Source organism: Capra hircus, chromosome 15 (assembly GCF_001704415.2).
Source record: "Capra hircus breed San Clemente chromosome 15, ASM170441v1, whole genome shotgun sequence".
NCBI lineage: Eukaryota > Metazoa > Chordata > Mammalia > Artiodactyla > Bovidae > Capra > Capra hircus.
In genome coordinates this window covers 27,445,572-27,465,866 of record NC_030822.1, presented here as the reverse complement: position 1 = coordinate 27,465,866, position 20,295 = coordinate 27,445,572, and the positions used below count along the sequence as shown (strand labels likewise).

Below are 20,295 nucleotides of genomic sequence, written 5' to 3'. Positions count from 1 at the left end.
CTTAAAATAAAAACCTCCCAGCTGTTCACCATGCAGGCATATACCACAAAATACAAAACAAACCTGTTTGGAAAATGCCTGACCTTAAAACAAGAATGAGGCCTTAAAGATGCATTAAACACAGAATCTTCCAGAAATCAAGTTTGGCTATAACTTCACAAAACCAGAAGCACAGAAAAACATTTCTGTGCTTAATAAAAGTCGCTCAGTCATGTCTGACTCTTTGAGACCCCAAGGATTATACAGTCCGTGTAATTCTTCAGGACAGAATACTGAAGTGGGGAGCCCTTCCCTTCTCCAGGGGATCTTCCCAACCCAGGGACTGAACTCAGGTCTCCTGCATTGCAGGCGGACCTGAGCCACAAGGGAAGCCCAACTGTAGAACTCCTAGCTAACAAAAGAGGAGGAAGGTCACAGATGACAGGCGGCGGGGGGGTCCTCTCACGACACCTGCCTCTTTTTGTTCTGAAGAGACTCATAACCTGGAGAGGGGAAGAGCAGCCTAGGGGTGGGAGCAGAAGTTCAGTGATGGCGGCCCAGTCTCTGGGGAACAGAGAGTTGGCTCACTGTTTGCCTGCCACTCTGCTTTTCCTGCTTATCTCTGCCAGTGCCTGGGATCCCGCCTTGCCAGGGCCCTTCTGCTGCTGAAGCTACTGCTGCCACGGCCCTTGGCACCACCTCCCCCTTGACCATGTTGAAGATCTCGTCAGGGAGGTGCTGGTACTTGATGGTGCTACTGTGAATACAGCATTCAGGCACCCACCATAATTTATCCCTGTTCCTGGACGTGCACATCACCTCACTGCAAGCTGATGTTCATCCAGTTGTGGCAGCTCACCAGGTGCCCACTGTACATCTCCCCATTTTGGAGGTCCACCAATGTTGGGTGATTCTGAGCCACTTCCAGCAGCAACAAGGGGAGCGTGGAGTCAGCAGGGACCAGGCTCCCTGGCCATTTCTGCCAGAGCCGCTGCAGCTCATCATATGATAATTATTTGTTGCTCAGCCTCTAATTGCTGCCTCTACTCAAGATAGTTTAGGTTTTAACTAATTCTGTGGTGACATCGATTTTCCTGTAACTTTTTAACCATTAACTTCAGATTTTCCTACTTGAGGCCATGAGAACAGACCAGCCCCTATTCTCTCTGCAAGTCCTTCATTTGTTGTCCATGACACTTCTGTCCTCCAGGCTAAACACCTCTGGTTCCTTCAACCATTTCTCTCAAAACTCCTCTGTCTCCTGTTCTTCCAATCATCCTGGGTATTCTTCTCCAAAGAACCCAGAGAAAGAACACTGAATATGTAACTGAAGACCCAATGCTGAGGTCATATCTCTTCCACTAAGTAGGTGACTGAGGCAGGACAGTTTTTTTAAAATAACAAAATCACTGGACCACCCTGCTTCACTGCATGCTTTATATAGTCAAATGAGATTATTACAAAGGAGATTATTACAAAACCTGTAAGAAACATAACCTTTTAGAAAGGTTCCCAGTTATTCATCTGTATACTTGTAAAAAGAAATTTTAACTCCCAGAACCGAACATAAATCTGTCAATATAGTCTGAGCCAGTAGAAAGTGGTTGACACTAGCACGTGCCCTGGTTATCTGCTCTGTTTCTGTTAATACAGCCTGGAATCAAACTAGCTTTATAGTACTCATGTCATAATTCTTTATTCACACTGAAATTACTCGGTACTAAAGAGTGCTAGCCATCTTCACAGATAATCTACTTATTGCTTTCTGATTCATTGATTTTTACCATGTAGAATCAGTGAATTTTTTATACAACTTGGCAATATAATTTAAATTGAAAAAGAATTTGATATTGTGCATTTTAATTGCATTTTTTGTAAAGGTATAATAATAGAAAATATATAGTTGCTCCTCTAGTTATTTCATGTAATATTCCCTTAAATGAGTTCTATTTGTGCTAAGAGCATTTTTCTTGTTGTACTTAAATGACCACATTCCTGTCTAAACCTGCAGTTTGCTAGTGAGATTCTCTATGCATATTGAATTAAAATGCCTTTGATTTGTATCTTATGTCCTGATGGTAATAGGTTTTACCCTTTTAGATGGATTTCATTTTCCTAGATTGCTTGTTAGTAGGTCTATAAATCCATGTACTATGTGATAGTTCAACATGACATGACCTTTTAAGAATTTGAAAGCAATGTAAGATGTGAACTCTGTCCTAATATTTGATCTGTCTTAAAATTTCCCTATTTGAATCTTTGGCTCTACTCACTCTTTAGATTTGTTTTAATGGTACATGCACAACTTGGGGCTCTTTCTTTCTATAAAGAAATCCCAATGAAGTAATAAAGTCAGTGTTGTAACATCCATTTTTCAGGATTTAGAGGCTTGGTTTTCAGTGTATGCTTAATTCAATTTATTTTCCAACATTTGAAACAGTTTTGCATTTATAACTTGAAAGTGGAGATACATTGTGGGTTTGGAGAGCTGTGCAGATGGTCTACATGTAGTGATTTATAGAATAACAGCTATACAGTATGGAGCTTGAGGAGTCTAGTATATTTCTTCAAAATACCCCTATGCTGGTATATCCTTTCAATTAGGTAGTTTCTTTACAAACTATTCCATACAAATTTGAATGATTCCCAAATACCCTGTAAAAGCCTGGAGTGTTACACTTTACTTATCCTGACTTTGCTTTGCTATAATTTTGAATGCATCTCAATTTAGGGCCAAACCATATGTCCTACTTTATTTTTTTATAGCTTCAATTAAATACAAAGCTACATCTTCTTGATGGGTGTATGAAGCATTTGGTGTTCCACTGTAGAACATAAAGACACTTCATGACCTGGCTTGTTCCCCAGTGCGTATAATTTTATAGTGCAGCAAATTTACCTTTTGGACACTATGATATCAGCAACTTGAGAATTTAATATAAGGCTTTAAATTCTGTTTCCTTTCTTTTATTTTCCCTAGAAAACAATATATCCTTCAAGCATTATGGAATGTATCTTTTTCTCAGACAGTTAAACCACAATTGAAATTAAAACTTATCTAGTAATTTATTTATTTCTCTAAGATTAAAATAATCATATATTGCAAAACTAAGGACAGTAAAGTTTCTTCTTGACCACATTTAAGTTGTGATTGATCTGTCTATAGAGAAATCTATCGCAGAGGTTAAAATGTATGATTTGTCTGGAGAATCAGGAAAAAATATGATAGAACATAGATACATGCTAACCTTTTCTTCTTCATTTATAGGAGTAGAAAAAGGAAAATAGTGAATTAAACTTATTCCCTAAAATAACTCATCACCTATATAACGATCTATAGATCTCATGCCTTTGTTGCTTCAGTGAGTCAGGTTAAAATGGAAAGCTTTAGAAGAACACTATGGTATAAGTACATTGCCTTGAAGAAGTAACATCCAAATAGCACTCCATACAAATGTAAATGAATTCTTGATGAATTTTTGCTCACTGGTTCTGTTGATTTGACTAACCATATCAGAAGAAACAGAAAGCTTATATATTGCTTTCAAGTGTGATTTTTTTTTTCTTAATTTAATAGAAGTTGAGATGTCAGATCCAAAGTGTTAAAGGAAAAAAATTCTAGGATCTTAATCTTAGGGTGGTAAGTTTATACTATATAAATATGAGACATAGGGGCCTCAGCTCCTTGAGATTGGTGGATCACTATCTTATTTATCACTCCCTTGTTGCAAGACTTACTCAATTTTTCCTTTGAAACAAAACTGCCATCATCCTGATCTGCCTAATGTTATGAAGATATTAAGATAATAGGTTGCAGTGACTGTATAAGTAGCTTAGTCCAAATTTTCAGATATTTATGCTATATCCAAGAAGCTTCCACCTTTGTCAACTACCTGGAGCTGTTTTACTCCAGTTCTGGAAAACCTCTGACCCTGTTTTACCTTTTTTAGGTTTCCATTATACCCAAAAGGAGGAGAGAAGTTGCAGTTTGATTACGGTGTCTATCTTCTAAACAAAAATATAGCACAGGTAAGTAACCCCTCTGTGCTTATCTCCTACTTGGCACATGGCAGCCTGCTTTCTTGGATTGCTAACCCTCTTTATGAATAAGTTCTACAATGTACTCTTTTATTTAACTTGTTACAATGATAATACAGAGTTCTTTTTTGGCCACAGTATTTTTCTGTGCCATTATAAATACTACAGAGAAATAGTGGGTACAAATAGGATTCCTCCTGCTAAACTCAGAAACCCTTTACTGAGTTGTTACTTGCTGCTGCTGCTAAGTCACTTCAGTCGTGTCCGACTCTGTGCGACCCCATAGACAGCAGCCCACCAGGCTCCCCCGTCCCTGGGATTCTCGAGGCTAGTAGCCCACCAGGCTCCCCCGTCCCTGGGATTCTCGAGGCTAGTAGGTTGTAATTGAATGTGTGGGCTTTATAACCTCTTGCTTCTGCAGCTTGGCTGGTAATAGCTTTCTTCTCACATAGCTTTCTTCTCTTAGACCACTTCTAGGAACTCATTTTGCACAGGGAGTTGTTTATGGAGTAAAAGTTTAGTGATTTTGGCAAGTCCCTGACAGTCTCCTCACCTGTTATCCAAGGCCCCAAAGAAAAGCCCAAACACATGGTCCTTCCAGCCCATCTTGGGTTTTTGTGGCTCTCCCAATGTCATACCTGTTCATATCTCACTTAATATCTTTCCATATGCCATAGAAAGGCTATCAGATGCTTGGGTTTGCATTTTCCTGAAACAAATATACCACATTTCCTTAGCACACATGGCTCTACTTCAAGAGGTAACATGCCATACAGTTTCTAACTGTAGAGTAAGATCAGCTTCAGTGCCTTGTTTTTATTCAGACATCCTTCCAGTTGGACTGTCACATGGAAGAGATCCCACTGTTTGGCTGTTATTTAAAGACATTATCAGCTGTATCCTCAGACCTTTCTTTTATATAGAAGCAATAAGTTTTATGATGTTTTTGTTTTTATGAACTGAGTTGCTTTTTATCTGTATGATTCTAAAGACTCACTGAACAATTCCCGTATTCATTTCTGATGGATCTAGAATTATTCTTCCATATGTTGTCACCTTTGCCTTTCTTCCTGTCATCTAACTTCAGTTTAATGTTTTTTTTAATTTGGTGTTTATTAGACTCTTAACTTTTCCAGTACTGAATCAGATTTCTAGTTTTCAGTCATCGATTAATCATTTGCTTAGAACCTCACACTCACATTGCTTTTACTGTTACTGCCATCCAACTCGTGTTCTTCATTCCAGGCGCGAGCAGCCTTGCGCACAGCCTCTAGCCCATGACTCATCTTTCCATGTGCCATTCTTCCCACAGCTGATGCTTTCCCTCCCTCCAGTTTTGGCAGAAGAATATCTCAGTCTAAGAAACAGGACCTTAATTTCAAGTCTGTGTAGCTCACATTACTAATGACAGCTGTCATACCATAGAGAAGGTAGTGCTTAGATGAAAACTGTCAAGCAGTGGCCAGACTAAGGGTGCGTTAAGGGAGAAGAGACCTAAGTAAATTAGAGAGCACCTCCAGTGAAGTCAGCCAAGGTGAAAAGAGCATGTGGATCCTGGGGTCCAGAGTCTGGGAGTCAGGATGTCAGGAAGGTTGTCCTCATTTAGTAGAATTAAGTTCTGATCCGAGTTCAGAGGTTCTTCTCTCTTAGCCCTATTTTCTGTTTCTTGCTTTAAACACGTAAGGCCTAAGTCAGTTTTAGAAGTTTCCAGGTGAAACCTACTCCTAATTAAGGCTAGGACTGAAATGCCTGGATTTCCTCATAAATCCCAGCTTCAAACACACACACATGTGCACGCACACATGCATGCATGTACACACATGCACACTTAATTCTTCTCAGGTCCAACAGGAATGGCAAAGTAAGGTATAAAGGGGGTGCTAAGAATAGCCTCCTTTGAGAACAAGACCAAGAGGGAGGCTGACTAGGTGCAATGGAAAGCTGGGGACAGCCAGCCCTCTTCATCAGACTCCGCTCCAGCACTGTTTGGGCCTCACTTTAGAGCACTTCTAATTTTATCCTTAACTGAAGTAAAGCCACAAGTATGCTGAGCTAGTTTTATTTCTCTGTTTAAAAAATGGATTATTTCTACTAATTTTGTATCTTCTGCAACATTAGACTCTGAAATTCAGAGAGTAATACATTTGTGTGTGTGTTTAATGGGTTAACCACTCTGATTCCATAGGGAGCAAGTATCTTGCTCTCTAGTGTTTTTTCATCACTGTTATGGCAGTTTTAAAAGGAGACGACAATAAACTTCTTATAAACAGACTTTCTTAGGTTTCATAGTTCATTCATGAGGCCTCTTCTGAGCGTTTAGAAAGAAACTTTCAACAAATTTGTGACCGTCAACTTTTTTCACGTTAACGCCATTTTGTCTTTAGCCTTACTACCAACACTTTCTTACATTTCAGCTTATAAGAATTCACAGAACCATAATTATTATGGCTCATAACCAGGTATTATATTAATAAGATACTTCCAACTTGTGAAGGTAAATTATGCACACACACACACACACACACACACACACACATATATATACATACACCAATACATGTTGTCAAAGGGGAGTTTGTCTTCTCAGCCAGTCTCACTTATACCCCATCTCTAGAGATGTGAACAAATCATACTATTAAAATGACCCCACCTCAGTAATTTATAAGCCACGTTAGTGGAGGTGGATGAAAGCACTGGCATGTGTTAAAGTGCCAGAGAAAAAGGAGTGAAGTCATTTAATACTGCATCCATAACTTGGTTGAGGGTTTGAATAGTCAATAGGACCTTTCATCACAAGCAGAAGTAGTAGTAAAATCACTTTTTTTGGTAGAGGAAATGACAGAATTTAGTAATATTTGTTACTTCAGTATTTGGGATCAGTCCAGCCCAAGTTTTGAAAGCCCAGGCTTAGAAAGACAGGCCTTCAAGTAGAAATCCTCAAGTGTTGTTTGAAGAGCTGAGAGGGTTGGTAAGGCCTGCCTGCCCTCTTCCTGTCACTGCTATCTAAAGGGGTGTGTGCGTGCAGGGCTGGTATTAAAAGTGAATAAAGCAAAGTGCCTTGTTTTTAACACCATTTACTAATTTTTTTCAAGTGCCAGTCCTTTTGGTTGGAAATAGTGTTCCCTCTTCAGCCTGTAACACTGTAGAAATGGACCTGGCAAAATTGAGGTACAGTGTAATTAACATGGTTTAAGAAACCAGCTTCTGCCATAATTGTCAGTAAGTTTATAAGGACATTATATTAGTATTTGTGTATAGCACAGTAGTTTGCTTTTAGTTCCCAGAATAGTAAATCAAAAATTATAATATTTTTTGGAGAGCTTTACAGTCTATAATATACATACATATATTAATTATCCAAGTGACCCTTGTCATCACCCTGCACAGTGAAAAGGGCAGCACTTGACCCAGCATTTCCACTTTAGGGTATTTGTCCAAAGTAAATGGAAACACTAACTTGAAAAGATATCTACACCCCCTCGTGTTTATTGCAGCATTATTTAAAATAGCTCCTCTGCCCATGGGATTCTCCAGGCAAGAATACTGGAATGGGTTGCCATGCCCTTCTCCATTTAAAATAAGACATGGAAATTACTTGTGTCCATCAGTGGATGACCAGATAAAATGTGGTATGTGTACACACATTCACACACACACACACACACACACACACTAGAATATTCAGCTATGAAAAAAAGGAAATCCTTCCATTTGCAACAACATGGATTGACCTTGAGGGTATTATGCTAAATGAAGTAAATAGCATATGATCCCACTTGTACGTGAAATCTGAATTAACAACAAAACAACAAAAAAAGCCCAAGCTTATAGGTAAAAAGAACATATTATGTGGTGATTGTCACAGGTGAGGGTAGGAGGTGGCAGAACTGGGTGAAGGTTGTCAAAAGCTACCAACTTCCAGTTATAAAGTCAGTCAGTCCTGGAGATGTAATGTATAATGTAGCATGTTGACTACAGTTAATACCATATTGTATATTTGAAAGTTGTTGGGAGGGCATATCTTAACAATTTTCACCACAGGAAAAAAAATGTTTGCTACTATGTGTGGTGATGGATGTTGACTTATTGTCGTGATCATTTCACAATATATACATATACTGAATCACTGTGTTATATACCTGAAACTAATATAATATTATATATCCCAATATATTATGGGAGATGAACTAATGGATTAAATGTGGGAGACTGGAGAAAAGGAGTAATCGAAAATGACTCCTGGGTTTTATATGTGACCAGCTAGATTATGAAAATGCTGTTTATTGAGATGGAGAAGGGTCCAGGAGTCAGGGTTTGGTAGAACCAAAAGTTCTGCTTTGGAAATGTTAAACTTGAGTTGCCTTTTAGAAAACCAAGCAGAGTCTTAAAGTAAGCAACAGGATATATGAGTCTGGAACTTAGGGTGGGAGTCAGTACCAGAGGTACAGATTTGGTCATCATCAATATAAAGGTGACATCTAAATTCATGGTACCAGTGTGATCAACCAGGAAGAGAGTGCAACGCTAGCTCCAGAGAGAGAGACAGATGCAGGCAGAAGCATACAGTGGGATTTAGCCCCGGGAATTCTGGTTTAGAAGTTCAGAGGAAGATGAGCCAGCAAAGACTGAGAGGAATGGCCAGTTGGATAGAGGGAAAACCAGGAGAAAGTAATAATTTGGTAACTAAGAGAATTTCTGGAAAGAAAGAGGAATCATCTATATGAAATCCTCCTATGAGATGAAGTATCCAGTGGACTTTGGAACATAGAAGTCATTGACAAGAGCAGTTTCAGTAGAGGAGTAGAAGAGTGAATAGAAAGTCAGGAAGTGACCTTGATTGCAGAAAGCCCTTCTGAGGTATTTTTTTGAAGTGAGAGACAGATGAGTTCATAATTGGAAAAGATTGTATGTTAAAGGGAGATTTTTTTATTTTCTTCTTTTTTTTTTTTATTTGGTTTTGGAGGGATGTGGAACCTTTTTGGTGTGTTTTCTTTTTTTAAGATGGGGAATATCAAGGCATATTTATATGCTAATGTGATCAAATGAAGACAAATTCCCAATACAAAATAAAGAAGAAATAGTTGAAGGAGTAATGTCAAGAATATCCTTGATAAAGCAATAAAGGTTTTATTGTATTAAATGTTGACCCTTGAGTACATATTTTAAAAATATTCTGTGTGATAGAAAGGGAAATAGGCATAAAGCACTTGTACAATTGAGTTGCTAACTAAACTAGCTGATTTTTTTCATGGAGCAACATTTTGAAAGATTGTCTAATAAACAGCCAACTGTACAGACTTAGGTATTTGGCAGACATTGTTTTCAAAAATGAATGAGGTGAACGTTTCAAAGGAAATTAACTGATGATGAAATTCAAGATTTTGAATGAAAATAGTATATTGGGAAACTTGGATTTGCCACCATGACATTGACAGCTTCCCATTTCTTAAAGATGTTTCTAGTGAAGTTGGTAGTGATACTCAACAGATGAGATTTTGAAATTTTTTTTAATAAATGTATAAGCTTTGAAAATCTATATAAGTCAATGAGCCAGTATTTTCAAAATGACCAGTGTATGTTGCTCTGAAGTCATGTACAGGTAAAGATCTCTTCACAGTGCAAAAAGCCTAATGGATTTTGTTTAACAGATGCAAAAAGTATATTGATAAGGCTTCAGATTCTATATTGCTACTAACCTTTAAAAAACTACTACTTGTTAAGTATGGAGATAGTATCAGAGAAGAATATCTACAGTTGTCTGAAAAAGGCTATTAAAATTCTCCTTTCTTGCCAAATTACATTTTCTCATGAAACAACATGTGGTAACAAAATGAATGCAGAAGAATAGATGAGAATCCAGCTGTCTTCTGTTAAGGCAGGCGTTGCAAGAGACTCACAAAAATGTAACATGATGTCACTGATCTAACTAAATTTCTTTCTTTGAAAATATGCTTGTTTTTCATTAAAAGTGTTATTTATATTAACAAATAATAGATTTCTTTTATTAAAGTGAATTAATAAATATTTAAATGCTTTTTCAATTTTAACTGTTAATATGGTAAATATTTGCATATGGACCTATTTAAACAAAAGCTTTTGGAAGTCCTCAATTTTAAGAGAGTAAAGGGGTCTTGAGACCAAAAATGTTGAGAACCACTGTCCCAGAAACCTCAATTGCTCATAGTCTGATAAACCAAGACACATGTGTCAATTCTCCAAATGTGGAAACATTATATAAGAGACCTCAAATTTGGAATTCCAGTAATATGTGCAGTACAAGTCATCAGATCAGCAGCTATTAGTGGATTCTCCTCTGTTGCTCTTGCTTTTGGGTTTTCTTAAAGCCTGGAAAAGACTCACGCTGGGAGGGATTGGGGGCAGGAAGGAAAGGGGACGACAGAGGATGAGATAGCTGGATGGCATCACCAACTCGATGGACGTGAGTGTGAGTGAACTCCGGGAGTTGGTGATGGACAGGGAGGCCTGAGATAGCTGGATGGCATCACCAACTCGATGGACGTGAGTGTGAGTGAACTCCGGGAGTTGGTGATGGACAGGGAGGCCTGGTGTGCTGCGATTCATGGGGTCGCAAAGAGTCGGACGCGACTGAACTGAACTGAACTGAAAGCCAGGCTTCTTCTCTTCTTTCTTGAATGTCCAAGGAAACTTAAGAGTAACATTTTGTGGGTGTAGTTTACAAATACTAACCATGCTATACACCTGTATTGATTTCAGTGGCATTTGGTATACTTAAACCTGTGATTCTCATTTCATACTCTGAAGTACGTTGACCAGGTCTATCTTTAAGAAACTGGCAAACAGAATTCTAGATCAAATCTTCTGAGGACAGATCTAACAATATCCCACTTTGTTTCTTCTTCTTTTTTCCTTTTTAATGTGGGCCTTATAAGAACCTATGAGGCGATTAAGTCATGGGCAATTATCTGCCTTTTACATATAAGCCCCTGAGATCAGCAATTCAGTAGAACTGGGACTAGATCCTGGAGATTTCATGACCTCTCTTCTTTCCATCCTGTTACCTCTCTTTTTTCTCAGTTTACTTTAAGACTTCATAGAAAGTAAAAGTAGCTTCTCCTTCTAAAAACAGTTGGAAATTTCTGTTCTGCCAGGGACATAGTCTTTCTGTAAGACCTGGCTACTCATGGGGCCCACAGTGCAGAGCTATTTAGAAGGGATCAGTGCCAGTTTACCCAGCGGCTTAAATTCACGTCTATTTCTTTAACATACAGATCAGTGTATATTACACATGAGGAGAAAATGCATTTCTATTTTCTTAATTCTTCTTGGAATCAAGAATTTAAATTCCAAGAATATTTTAATAGTCAAAATTCCACCCCACCCCCGACCCCCCCGCCGCTGCCTACAAAATTGCCAGTAACAGAGTAGAAACTTTTTAAGTCCTATATCTTAAAAAATAAACAATGACAATTTACTGAGATACAATTCACAAACCATACAACTGACCCATTTAAAATACAATTCAATTTTTTTTTTAATTCAACTAATTATGCACCTATCACCGCAGTCAGTTTTAGAATATTTTCGTTGCCCATAGAGAAACCCTGTACTCATTTGTAGTCACACCCTGTTCCTGTAAGACTTCCAACCCTAGGCAGCCCCCATTCTACTTCTGTGTCTCTTCTGAACATTTCATGGAATAGAATACAATATGTGGTCTTTGTGACTGGTTTCTTTCCCTCAGGATAGGTTTACAGTTCATCCATATTGTAGCATGCATCAGTCTTTGCTTTTTATTAACAAATCATTTTGGCAATTCAAAGATGTGTATGGATATACCACATTTTATTCATCTGTTCATCAGTTGATAGACATTTGGATTGTTTGTACTTTGGAGCTATTATAAATACTGCTACTATGAGCATGCATGTACAAGTTTTCTGTAGCGACATGTTTTGAGTGGAGTTGCTGAGCCATACGCTAACTATGTTTAACATTTTGAGTAACTGCTAGACTGTGTGCTAAAAGCAATTACACCATTTTACATATCCACCATCGATGTATTAAAATTCCAATTTCTGTCGTTTTTATTACAGCCTTCTACTAGGTATAAAGTGGTATCTCATTGTTTTTGATTTGAATTTCCCTAAAGGCTAATGATGTTGAGCATCTTTTCACGTGTTCATCAGACATTTGTATATCTTCTTTGGAGACATGTCTGTTTAAACCCTTTGCCCATTTTTAAATTGGGTAATTTGTCTTTATTGTTGAGTTTAAGAGATCTTTATATAATTTAAATAAAAGTCCCTTCTCAGATGTATGATTTGCAACTATTTTCTTCCATTCTGCAGGTTGTCTTTTTCACTCTCTTGATAGTGTCTGTTGAAATACAGACGTCTTTAGTTTCAGTGAAGTCCAGTTTTATCTACTTTTTCTTTTCTTGCTTGTGCTTTTGATGTCATTTCCAAGAAACCTTAGCCCAGGTACTTTCAGGTTTTCTACTGTGTTGTTTTAGCTTGTGCATTTAGGTCTGTGGTCCATCTTGAATTAATTTTTTTGTATATTGTAAGGAAGGGGTCTAACTTCATTCTTTTTCATGTGGATATTCATTTAGCCCAGAAAATTTTGTTGAAAAGACTACTCGTACCCATTGAATTATCTTGGCACCTTTGTTGAAAATTAATTAACTATAAGGACTTATATCTGAACTCTAAATTCTATTCCATTAATCTATATGTCTGTCCTTATGCTAATGATACCATATCTTTTTTCTTTAAAAGATATTTTCAAAAATGATACATTTCAATTGTAGACATTTTTTAAAGTATGAAAGAAGATAGAAAAGCAGAATTTTTAAAATAGTCTACAGCTTACATGTACCTTCTGATATTTCAAACTTTTTTGTCTTTTCCTTTTTAGTTGGGATAACATTATATATAGTGCTTAACATCTTTTTTTGTTGTTGACACATGCATTTTCCCAAACCATTAAAAGCTAAGTCAGTATTTTTAATATGTAACATTTCATTTGTGTGCATAGAGTGAATATAATAATATATAATTCATCTAACCGTTCCTCTAATCTTGGATATTTGTTCTTCCTTGTTTTTCTTAAATATTAAGTTACCATATTAGCACTTAAAGGTGTTTTGACGTTTTCAGTTATAATAGATACAGTAAGGTAGATATTAAAACACTTTATTGTGACAGAAATCCTATCTCTTAAGATTTTCCTTGGGCTTGACACTGTTTCATGTAAATCAGTTCAGACTTAAGCTTCATACTGCTGTGGACAAAGCAGATTTTCAGTCAGATCCTCAGTTTGAAAGATGATAGTGATGAACTCTACTCCTAAGTGTTCCTTGGTGGGCTTCGTTTCTTTTTAATAGTAGAACCATCACATTTTCGTGTTATGTATGTAATATCAATAAAATATCTGAATGAGCTGTGCAAGGCCTATGAGAGGCTGATTTTATCCCCAAGATGTTTATATTCAGGAAGGAAAAATACTCTCACTACGTAAACCGTACAAGGCATGCAGTGGTCCCTGTCAGAGAAGTTCTTGTCCAGGTGTGGTTCTGGCTCAGCAGGGAGAGCCCCGCACACGTGGATGTGCGCTCCACTGAGCAGATGGACTTGGGCAGGTACTATAGTTCACTGCACCTCCATTCCCTTATCTCTGTAGAGACTGGTCGCTCCCCATAGGATTGTTGCAGGGACAAGAAACAGTAAGGGTTAAGTTTGTAGCTCAGGCGTCATTACAGAAAAGGGTACATGATAAATAGTAGCTGCCATTTTTTGTTATTTGTGTTGTCATTATTGTTAGGCTGATACAGAACGGGAATGCTTCAGTAGAAAGATACGGCACCTGAACTGGAAATTCAAGGAAGGAAGCATCTGGCTAGTGAGCGAGGAGGAGGGGCAGAGGTGCAAAGGAAGGCTGTTTAAGGTGTATCAACGCCAACCTGGCTGGAATAGGTTACCTTACCAGTGGGGACAGGAAAGGTGTTTTTGGTTGACCACCCTCAGCCCTGGCACCATACTGTTACCAGTTGTTATACTTGGAACTAAAACTGGTCTATGTGAGCTCCCTAGGCATGTTTAGTAAATATTTATTGAAAGAATGAGTGGTGAATGCATCGACTAGGAGATTGTTCTTTCCTCCTTAAGGCTGATAGGTAATGAACTTATTTCTATTTAAATATGTGTGTATTTAAATATATATTTAAATGTATCTTGACTTATCTTTAAACGGAAGCTTTAATTGAAGTATCAAGTGTGTATAGTTATTTTTCAGAAGTTCCATTCTGTATTTAAGGGATCACATACCACCTTTATATACTTGCAAGTGATTGGTTAAATGTTCTTGTGTTGATTTCTTTAAAGAATCATATTGACAATTAACCAGTTTACTAAACATTTTTAATGATGTGTTGACTTTGATCACTATACTTTGAGAGGCTGAGTGATAAATTAACAAGATAAAATAATTTGCTCTTTCATCTGTTGGACATTTTCTTGTATTTTAAACTGAAACTAGAAACCCAATGCCAAAAATATCCAAATGAAAAATAAAACAGTTTTAACTTATATTCATATAGCCTACTTATATTACCTCTTTTGTCCTTTTAAAAAGCCCTAAATTGTCAGAATTATTGTCTGCATTTTACATTTAGATAAACTGAGTCTCTGAATGGCAAGCAAAGAAATTCAGACCCTAATCATCTGACTTGTAAGTTCAGGGGATCATACTTGCTGCCTTTCTTTTATCAGACAGAAAGAAACATTAAATAACAGGCTTCCCTTTTGTCTGAGGCCACCTAAGAGCCAAGTATAAGTGTAGCACTTCATTTGATTTAACATCTTTTATACCTTCTATCTCCTCTTTTGTCCTAGTTTCTAAAAATTCACTTTAGCTCCTTGTTTTGCGTATTTTAATATTTTAAGCAGGTAAATTATTTTATTTAATTAAGAAATAGATTGCTTATTCAGTAATGACGTGAGCCTTTTCCAGGACACCACTATGAGTGACATTTGTTGCTGGGAGAAAAATATTTAAAGAATGCACTTCAGTTGAAATGAAATACATAATGCTTAGTTCAGAGAAGGTAGAATATAAATTCTAACTATTTTTTTATGGCTAAGCCTCATGAAATGAATTACGAGAAATAATATATATGAAAAGTGAATTTGGTCTGATTTTAGTTGGCATCAAAAAGACCAGCGTAGCTTAGGTTTAAGCTTTTTAAAGAAATGAACTTCAAAAAATTGTTATATGTAAATTTTGGTATCTAATAGAGAAAAGCATTTTAAAATATGCTGATTTGGGTTTCCAGGGAGGATAAAATTAGTATCCTAATTAGTGTAAATTTATCAAGGGAAAGGTCAAAATCCTAGAACAAAATGAATAAAATGCAGCATATTTGAATATTTAAGAATACTTAAGAGCAAGTACTATGGATTTAGATTACAAAGTTCAAATGCCCATTTATCACTTTAGCTATATGATTTTAGATAAGTTACTTAATCTCTCTGTGTTTCAGTGTCTTTATCTATAAAATAGGCATAATAATACCTACAATTATAATTCCCATATAAGGAATTAAATGTTAATTGTTATAAGGATTAAATGATATTTTTACAGCATTTATAATAGTACCTGGAACACATTTAAAATAGTGCCTGAAACAGAGTAAGTAGTAAAAAAAAAAGAAAAAGTGCTTGCAAAATAAATAAAATGCAAAGTGCCGTGTAATCCTTGTGATCAAGAAATTCCAGGTTCCACAAATATGAAATGAAGTGAAGAAGTGAAAGTTAAAAAGTGAAAGGGTAGGGGAGTTGCATTTTTAGCTGCATCAGTGAGAATACTGCTATAGGGAAGGAAAATTCAGATAATTTGTTCACTCTCAGTGTATTGAGCTTTTAGTTGTTTCAAGTTAAGGCAATACTTTTCCTTTTTTTTTTCCAAAATAGAAGTAACTTTTCAAATCATACAAATGATTCAGTCTCATGAATCTATGGATTTATTTTTAAAATACAGAAAAATTTTAAGGAAAAAATTTAAACCACTTTGGATTCTATTACTCAGAGATAAACATTGTAGTTTCTTGGTGATCAGCTTTCCAAACATCTATGCAAATATACATGCCTAAATGAAACAGGTAAAACTTACATAAACAGTTTCCTGTTGTACGGCTTACTTTTTTCGTTCAGTATATTGTGAAGATAGTTTCATATTGATGAATACAGTTGTATAAGATCTTGTTGTCCACACTGTACTCTGTTTGTGGACATTAGCAGTAGATTTCCAAGATTTGCCTGTCATGAACCGGAGAAGCATCTATCTTCTTAGATAGTTATACCTGTGTTCAGTTATTCCCTTAAGATAAATATCAAATTGCTAGGTCAAAGAATACATAAATTTTAAAGTTTGATATCTGTTTTTTATCCTCTTGCCAATGTTGTTTGTTTTAATCTTATTTAATATGAGAGAAGAAACATAATATCTCTGCTTTTATCTGTAGCTCTGATTATTAGTGAATGTTACGTTCAGTCATTTCATGTATCTTTTTAAATACTGGGTTGGTCAAAAAATTGGGGTTTTCCCATAAGATGGGTACAGGAAACCCAAATGAACTTTTTGGCCAAATTTTGATGCTGGGAGGGATTGGGGGCAGAAGGAGAAGGGGACGTCAGAGGATGAGATGGCTGGATGGCATCACTGACTCGGTGGGCGTGAATCTGAGTGAACTCCAGGAGTTGGTGATGGACAAGGAGGCCTGGCGTGCTGCGAGTCATGGGGTCGCAAAGAGTCGGACACGACTGAGTAACTGAACTGAACTGATAAATATATATATTTCATATAAGTATATATATATATTTGAGGTTTAAAGTTCTTTGGTAAATAACCAGTACTTTTTGATAAATATGCCTTCTAAAAAAATTATGGGTGGACTGTAGAACTCCCAAAATAATATAAGAAAATAACACAGAGGCCTTGCATGTGAGGGTGAAGAATTCACTGAGTCACAAATTTGTGTCAGTTTTTCTCTGTTTTAACCTTCTTTCTTCCTGCAGTCCTCTCTAGGAGTGTCAGTTCCCCTGTTGTATAAAAAGCAATCTATGGCAGTTAGGACAAAGGCTGGACTGAAGACAGCTTTTAGAAGAAGCATCTAAAATCCCAACTCCTGCTGTCTAACTCATTTCTTCACTGTGTTCCTCTCCTTGGCACTTTCCATCTGCTCTAACGTACTTCTTTTCTTTCATGAGTCCCGTGACTGGTATAATGACTTCTATTTCCTCTCTTGGTGTTTCTGTGGCTCCAAGCATTGCTGGTTGATCACGTAGACTGTATCAGGTGCTGGGTTGGGCATTGAGGAGGTAAGGGTGAATAGGACTCTATTCTTAAACCTGGTTTACCCTCTAGCCAGGGTAACATTACAGTGTATCACACTAATAGGGTAGTAGCTGTGTGTGTAGATGTGTACATCCTGTTGCTGTATTACACTAGATAAATGTGTAAAGTTCTTTGGGAAATAGTTGTTGTTGGTTTTTTTCTTTTAATCATCACCTTCAAGCTTTTTTTTTCATATAGCCCTAGTGGCTCAGATGGTAAAGCATCTGCCTGCAATGCGGGAGACCCAGGTTCGATCCCTGGGTTGGGAAGATCTCCTGGAGAAGAAAATGGCAACCCACTCCAGTACTCTTGCCTGGAGAATCCCACGGACGGAGGAGCCTGATAGGCTACAGTCCATGGGGTCGCAAAGAGTCGGACAAGACTGAGCAACTTCACTTTCACTTTCAAGCTTTTTGACTTAGCCCAACATGATCAGAAAGATTTTAAGATTCTCTAAGATATAATTTACAAGCGGTATATGTTGGCAATTTTGTTTATAGAAAATAAGCAGAGATTTTCGGAGTACCATGCCATATAAAAAATGGGTCAATATAAGTCAAGTACAAGATGAATTTATAATAATAACGATAATATCACCATTTATTTGAGTAGTGCTTTGTAGTTTTCCAAAGGGCTTTCACACAAGCAGCTCATAATTGATCCTCACAATTTCTTCTCTGAAGTAGAGTTAGTAAGAATTTTCAACTTTAAGAATTTGTTCTTAGGAACTCTGTCATAAGGAAATAATTCTAACTTCCTGGAAACAGTTAAAAGACATTTATCATACTGAAAACGACGGTCTAGGGGTAAGTTAGATAAACTGAGGAACATTCATAGTCATTAAAAGTTTTATGAAGATTAGATAATACCAAAGGATTCATTTGTTATTAGTGAAGAAAGGAGGATAGAGTTGAATACATATTATACAATTATAATTATTAAAATAAAAATTTTAAAGACACCAAACATTTACCCTTTCTGTAGGGGTAAGAAAACTGCCCAGATATAGGCTAAAATTGTGTTACATGCTCATCTTATGGGAGTGTTGCTATTTGATAATCGTGGTATTGTCTAAGATTTCACCCTCAGTGTCCTTATTTATATAATGAGGCTCACAAGACTCAACAGAACATTGTTTCTGACTTGTTTTTCTAAACAGCTTCAAAACATTTTTGTGTCCCCACTGTCTTCACATGTATAGATGATGGTTGTATCTCTTTCTTTCCAGACTGCTTTGCAAGGCAGCTTAGTATCTTAGGAAGAGCTCTAGTACACTAACCTCAAAGCAAAGAATTGCCTCCCAGTTATATTAGGCAAGTCTCTTAATCTTTATAAGCTCTAGATTATTTTATTAATAAAATAAGGAAGTTGAAATAAATAACCTCTTCATTTTTGTCTGGAAATTCTTTGATTCCTCCCAATCTTGTTTTGAGCACATGCATGATTTTAAAAAAAAAAAAGGCACAATAAGTTAGGTAGAGGTGATGAGAGTGTAAACTGATAAAATTATTCCAGTGAAACTGCAGATATACATATGAGAATGTTTTTGACATCACTGTTCATAACAGCTGAAGACTGGAAACGAGTTGAAAACCTGTCAGCGATATGTTTACCCTTAATCATGATATATTTCTGTGATGGAATACTGTGCAGGCTTGAAACCATGATTATATGCAGTAATAAGGATGAATTTCACAAACCTAATGTTGAGAGAACCCCATGAACAGTATGAAAAGGCAAAAAGATAAGACACTGAAAGACGGACTTCCCAGGTCAGTAGGTGCCCAATATGCTACTGGAGATGAGTGGAGAAATAACTGCAGAAAGAATGAAGAGACAGAGCCAAAGCAAAAACAGCACCCAGCTGTGGATGTGACTGGTGATGGAAGCAAGGTCCAATACTGTAAAGAGCAATACCGCATAGGAACCTGGAATGTTAGATCCATGAATCAAGGCAAATTGGAAGTCATCAAACAGGAGATGGCAAGAGTGAACGTCGACATTTTAGGAATCAGCAACCTAAAATGGACCGGAATGGGTGAATTTAACCCAGATGACTGTTATATCTACTACTGTGGGCAAGAATCCCTTAGAAGAAATGGAGTAGCCATCATAGTCAACAAAAGAGTCCGAAATGCAGTACTTTCATGAGAGTCTCAAAAATGACAGAATAATCTCTATTCATTTCCAAGGCAAACCATTCAATATCATGGTAATCCAAGTCTATGCCCTGACCAGTAATGCTGAAGAAGCTGAAGTTGAACGGTTCTATGAAGACCTACAAGACCTTCTACAAGTAACACCCAAAAAAGATGTCCTTTTCATTATAGGGTGCCGGAAGCCAGTGTGAGGAATCCCGCCCGTGACAAGGTCATGAGGAAGGAAGCTGACATACGCAAGGCGTGCTCAGACTTCAGGGACCCCTCTGGAAATTCCTAAGCATGTACCCCAACAAAAATCTGCCGGGTTTTGTGCTCTGCTTTTCCACTCTTCTGACATTCTCTGGAAAAAGTCAATTCAGGGCTTTAGTCTTCTGCATTTGAAAGAGGGTTTCAATCCAAAAACCCCTCTGATGGCTTTCTAGCCTGCCTGCAGGACTCATACAGCTGCGCGTGTGATTGTTTGAGGCCTCCTGACCGCAGGAGGCACAGGAAGCTTAAAACATCCTAGGAATGTAGGGGCTTCCGAGGAGTCAAAATCTTTAGAATAGGACTGATTAAAGGTTTCATTGTTGAGCCAATACTTGCTGCCAAATTTTCATATCCTTTATTTTTAGATATAGTTGGTGTATAGAAAAACAAGTAGTAGACCTTGTATTAGCAACATTAGCTCTTTGAGTTAAGTACCTTCTTTGTTATAACCCACTGCATCTTTGTTCTATAGAGATGTAACTTTAACGCTTTA

General features: G+C 37.1%; 1 protein-coding gene across 2 annotated transcripts in view; it reads left to right on the top strand.

The window, feature by feature from the left end:
* Window positions 1–20,295, top strand: part of UVRAG (UV radiation resistance associated) — a 320,457-nt gene that overhangs the window by 233,656 nt on the left and 66,506 nt on the right. For both annotated transcript variants that reach the window (XM_018059329.1, XM_018059330.1), the window contains one exon: window positions 3,930–4,008. In XM_018059329.1, the coding sequence (XP_017914818.1) occupies window positions 3,930–4,008 (79 nt within the window). The remainder of the gene's footprint in view (window positions 1–3,929; window positions 4,009–20,295) is intronic.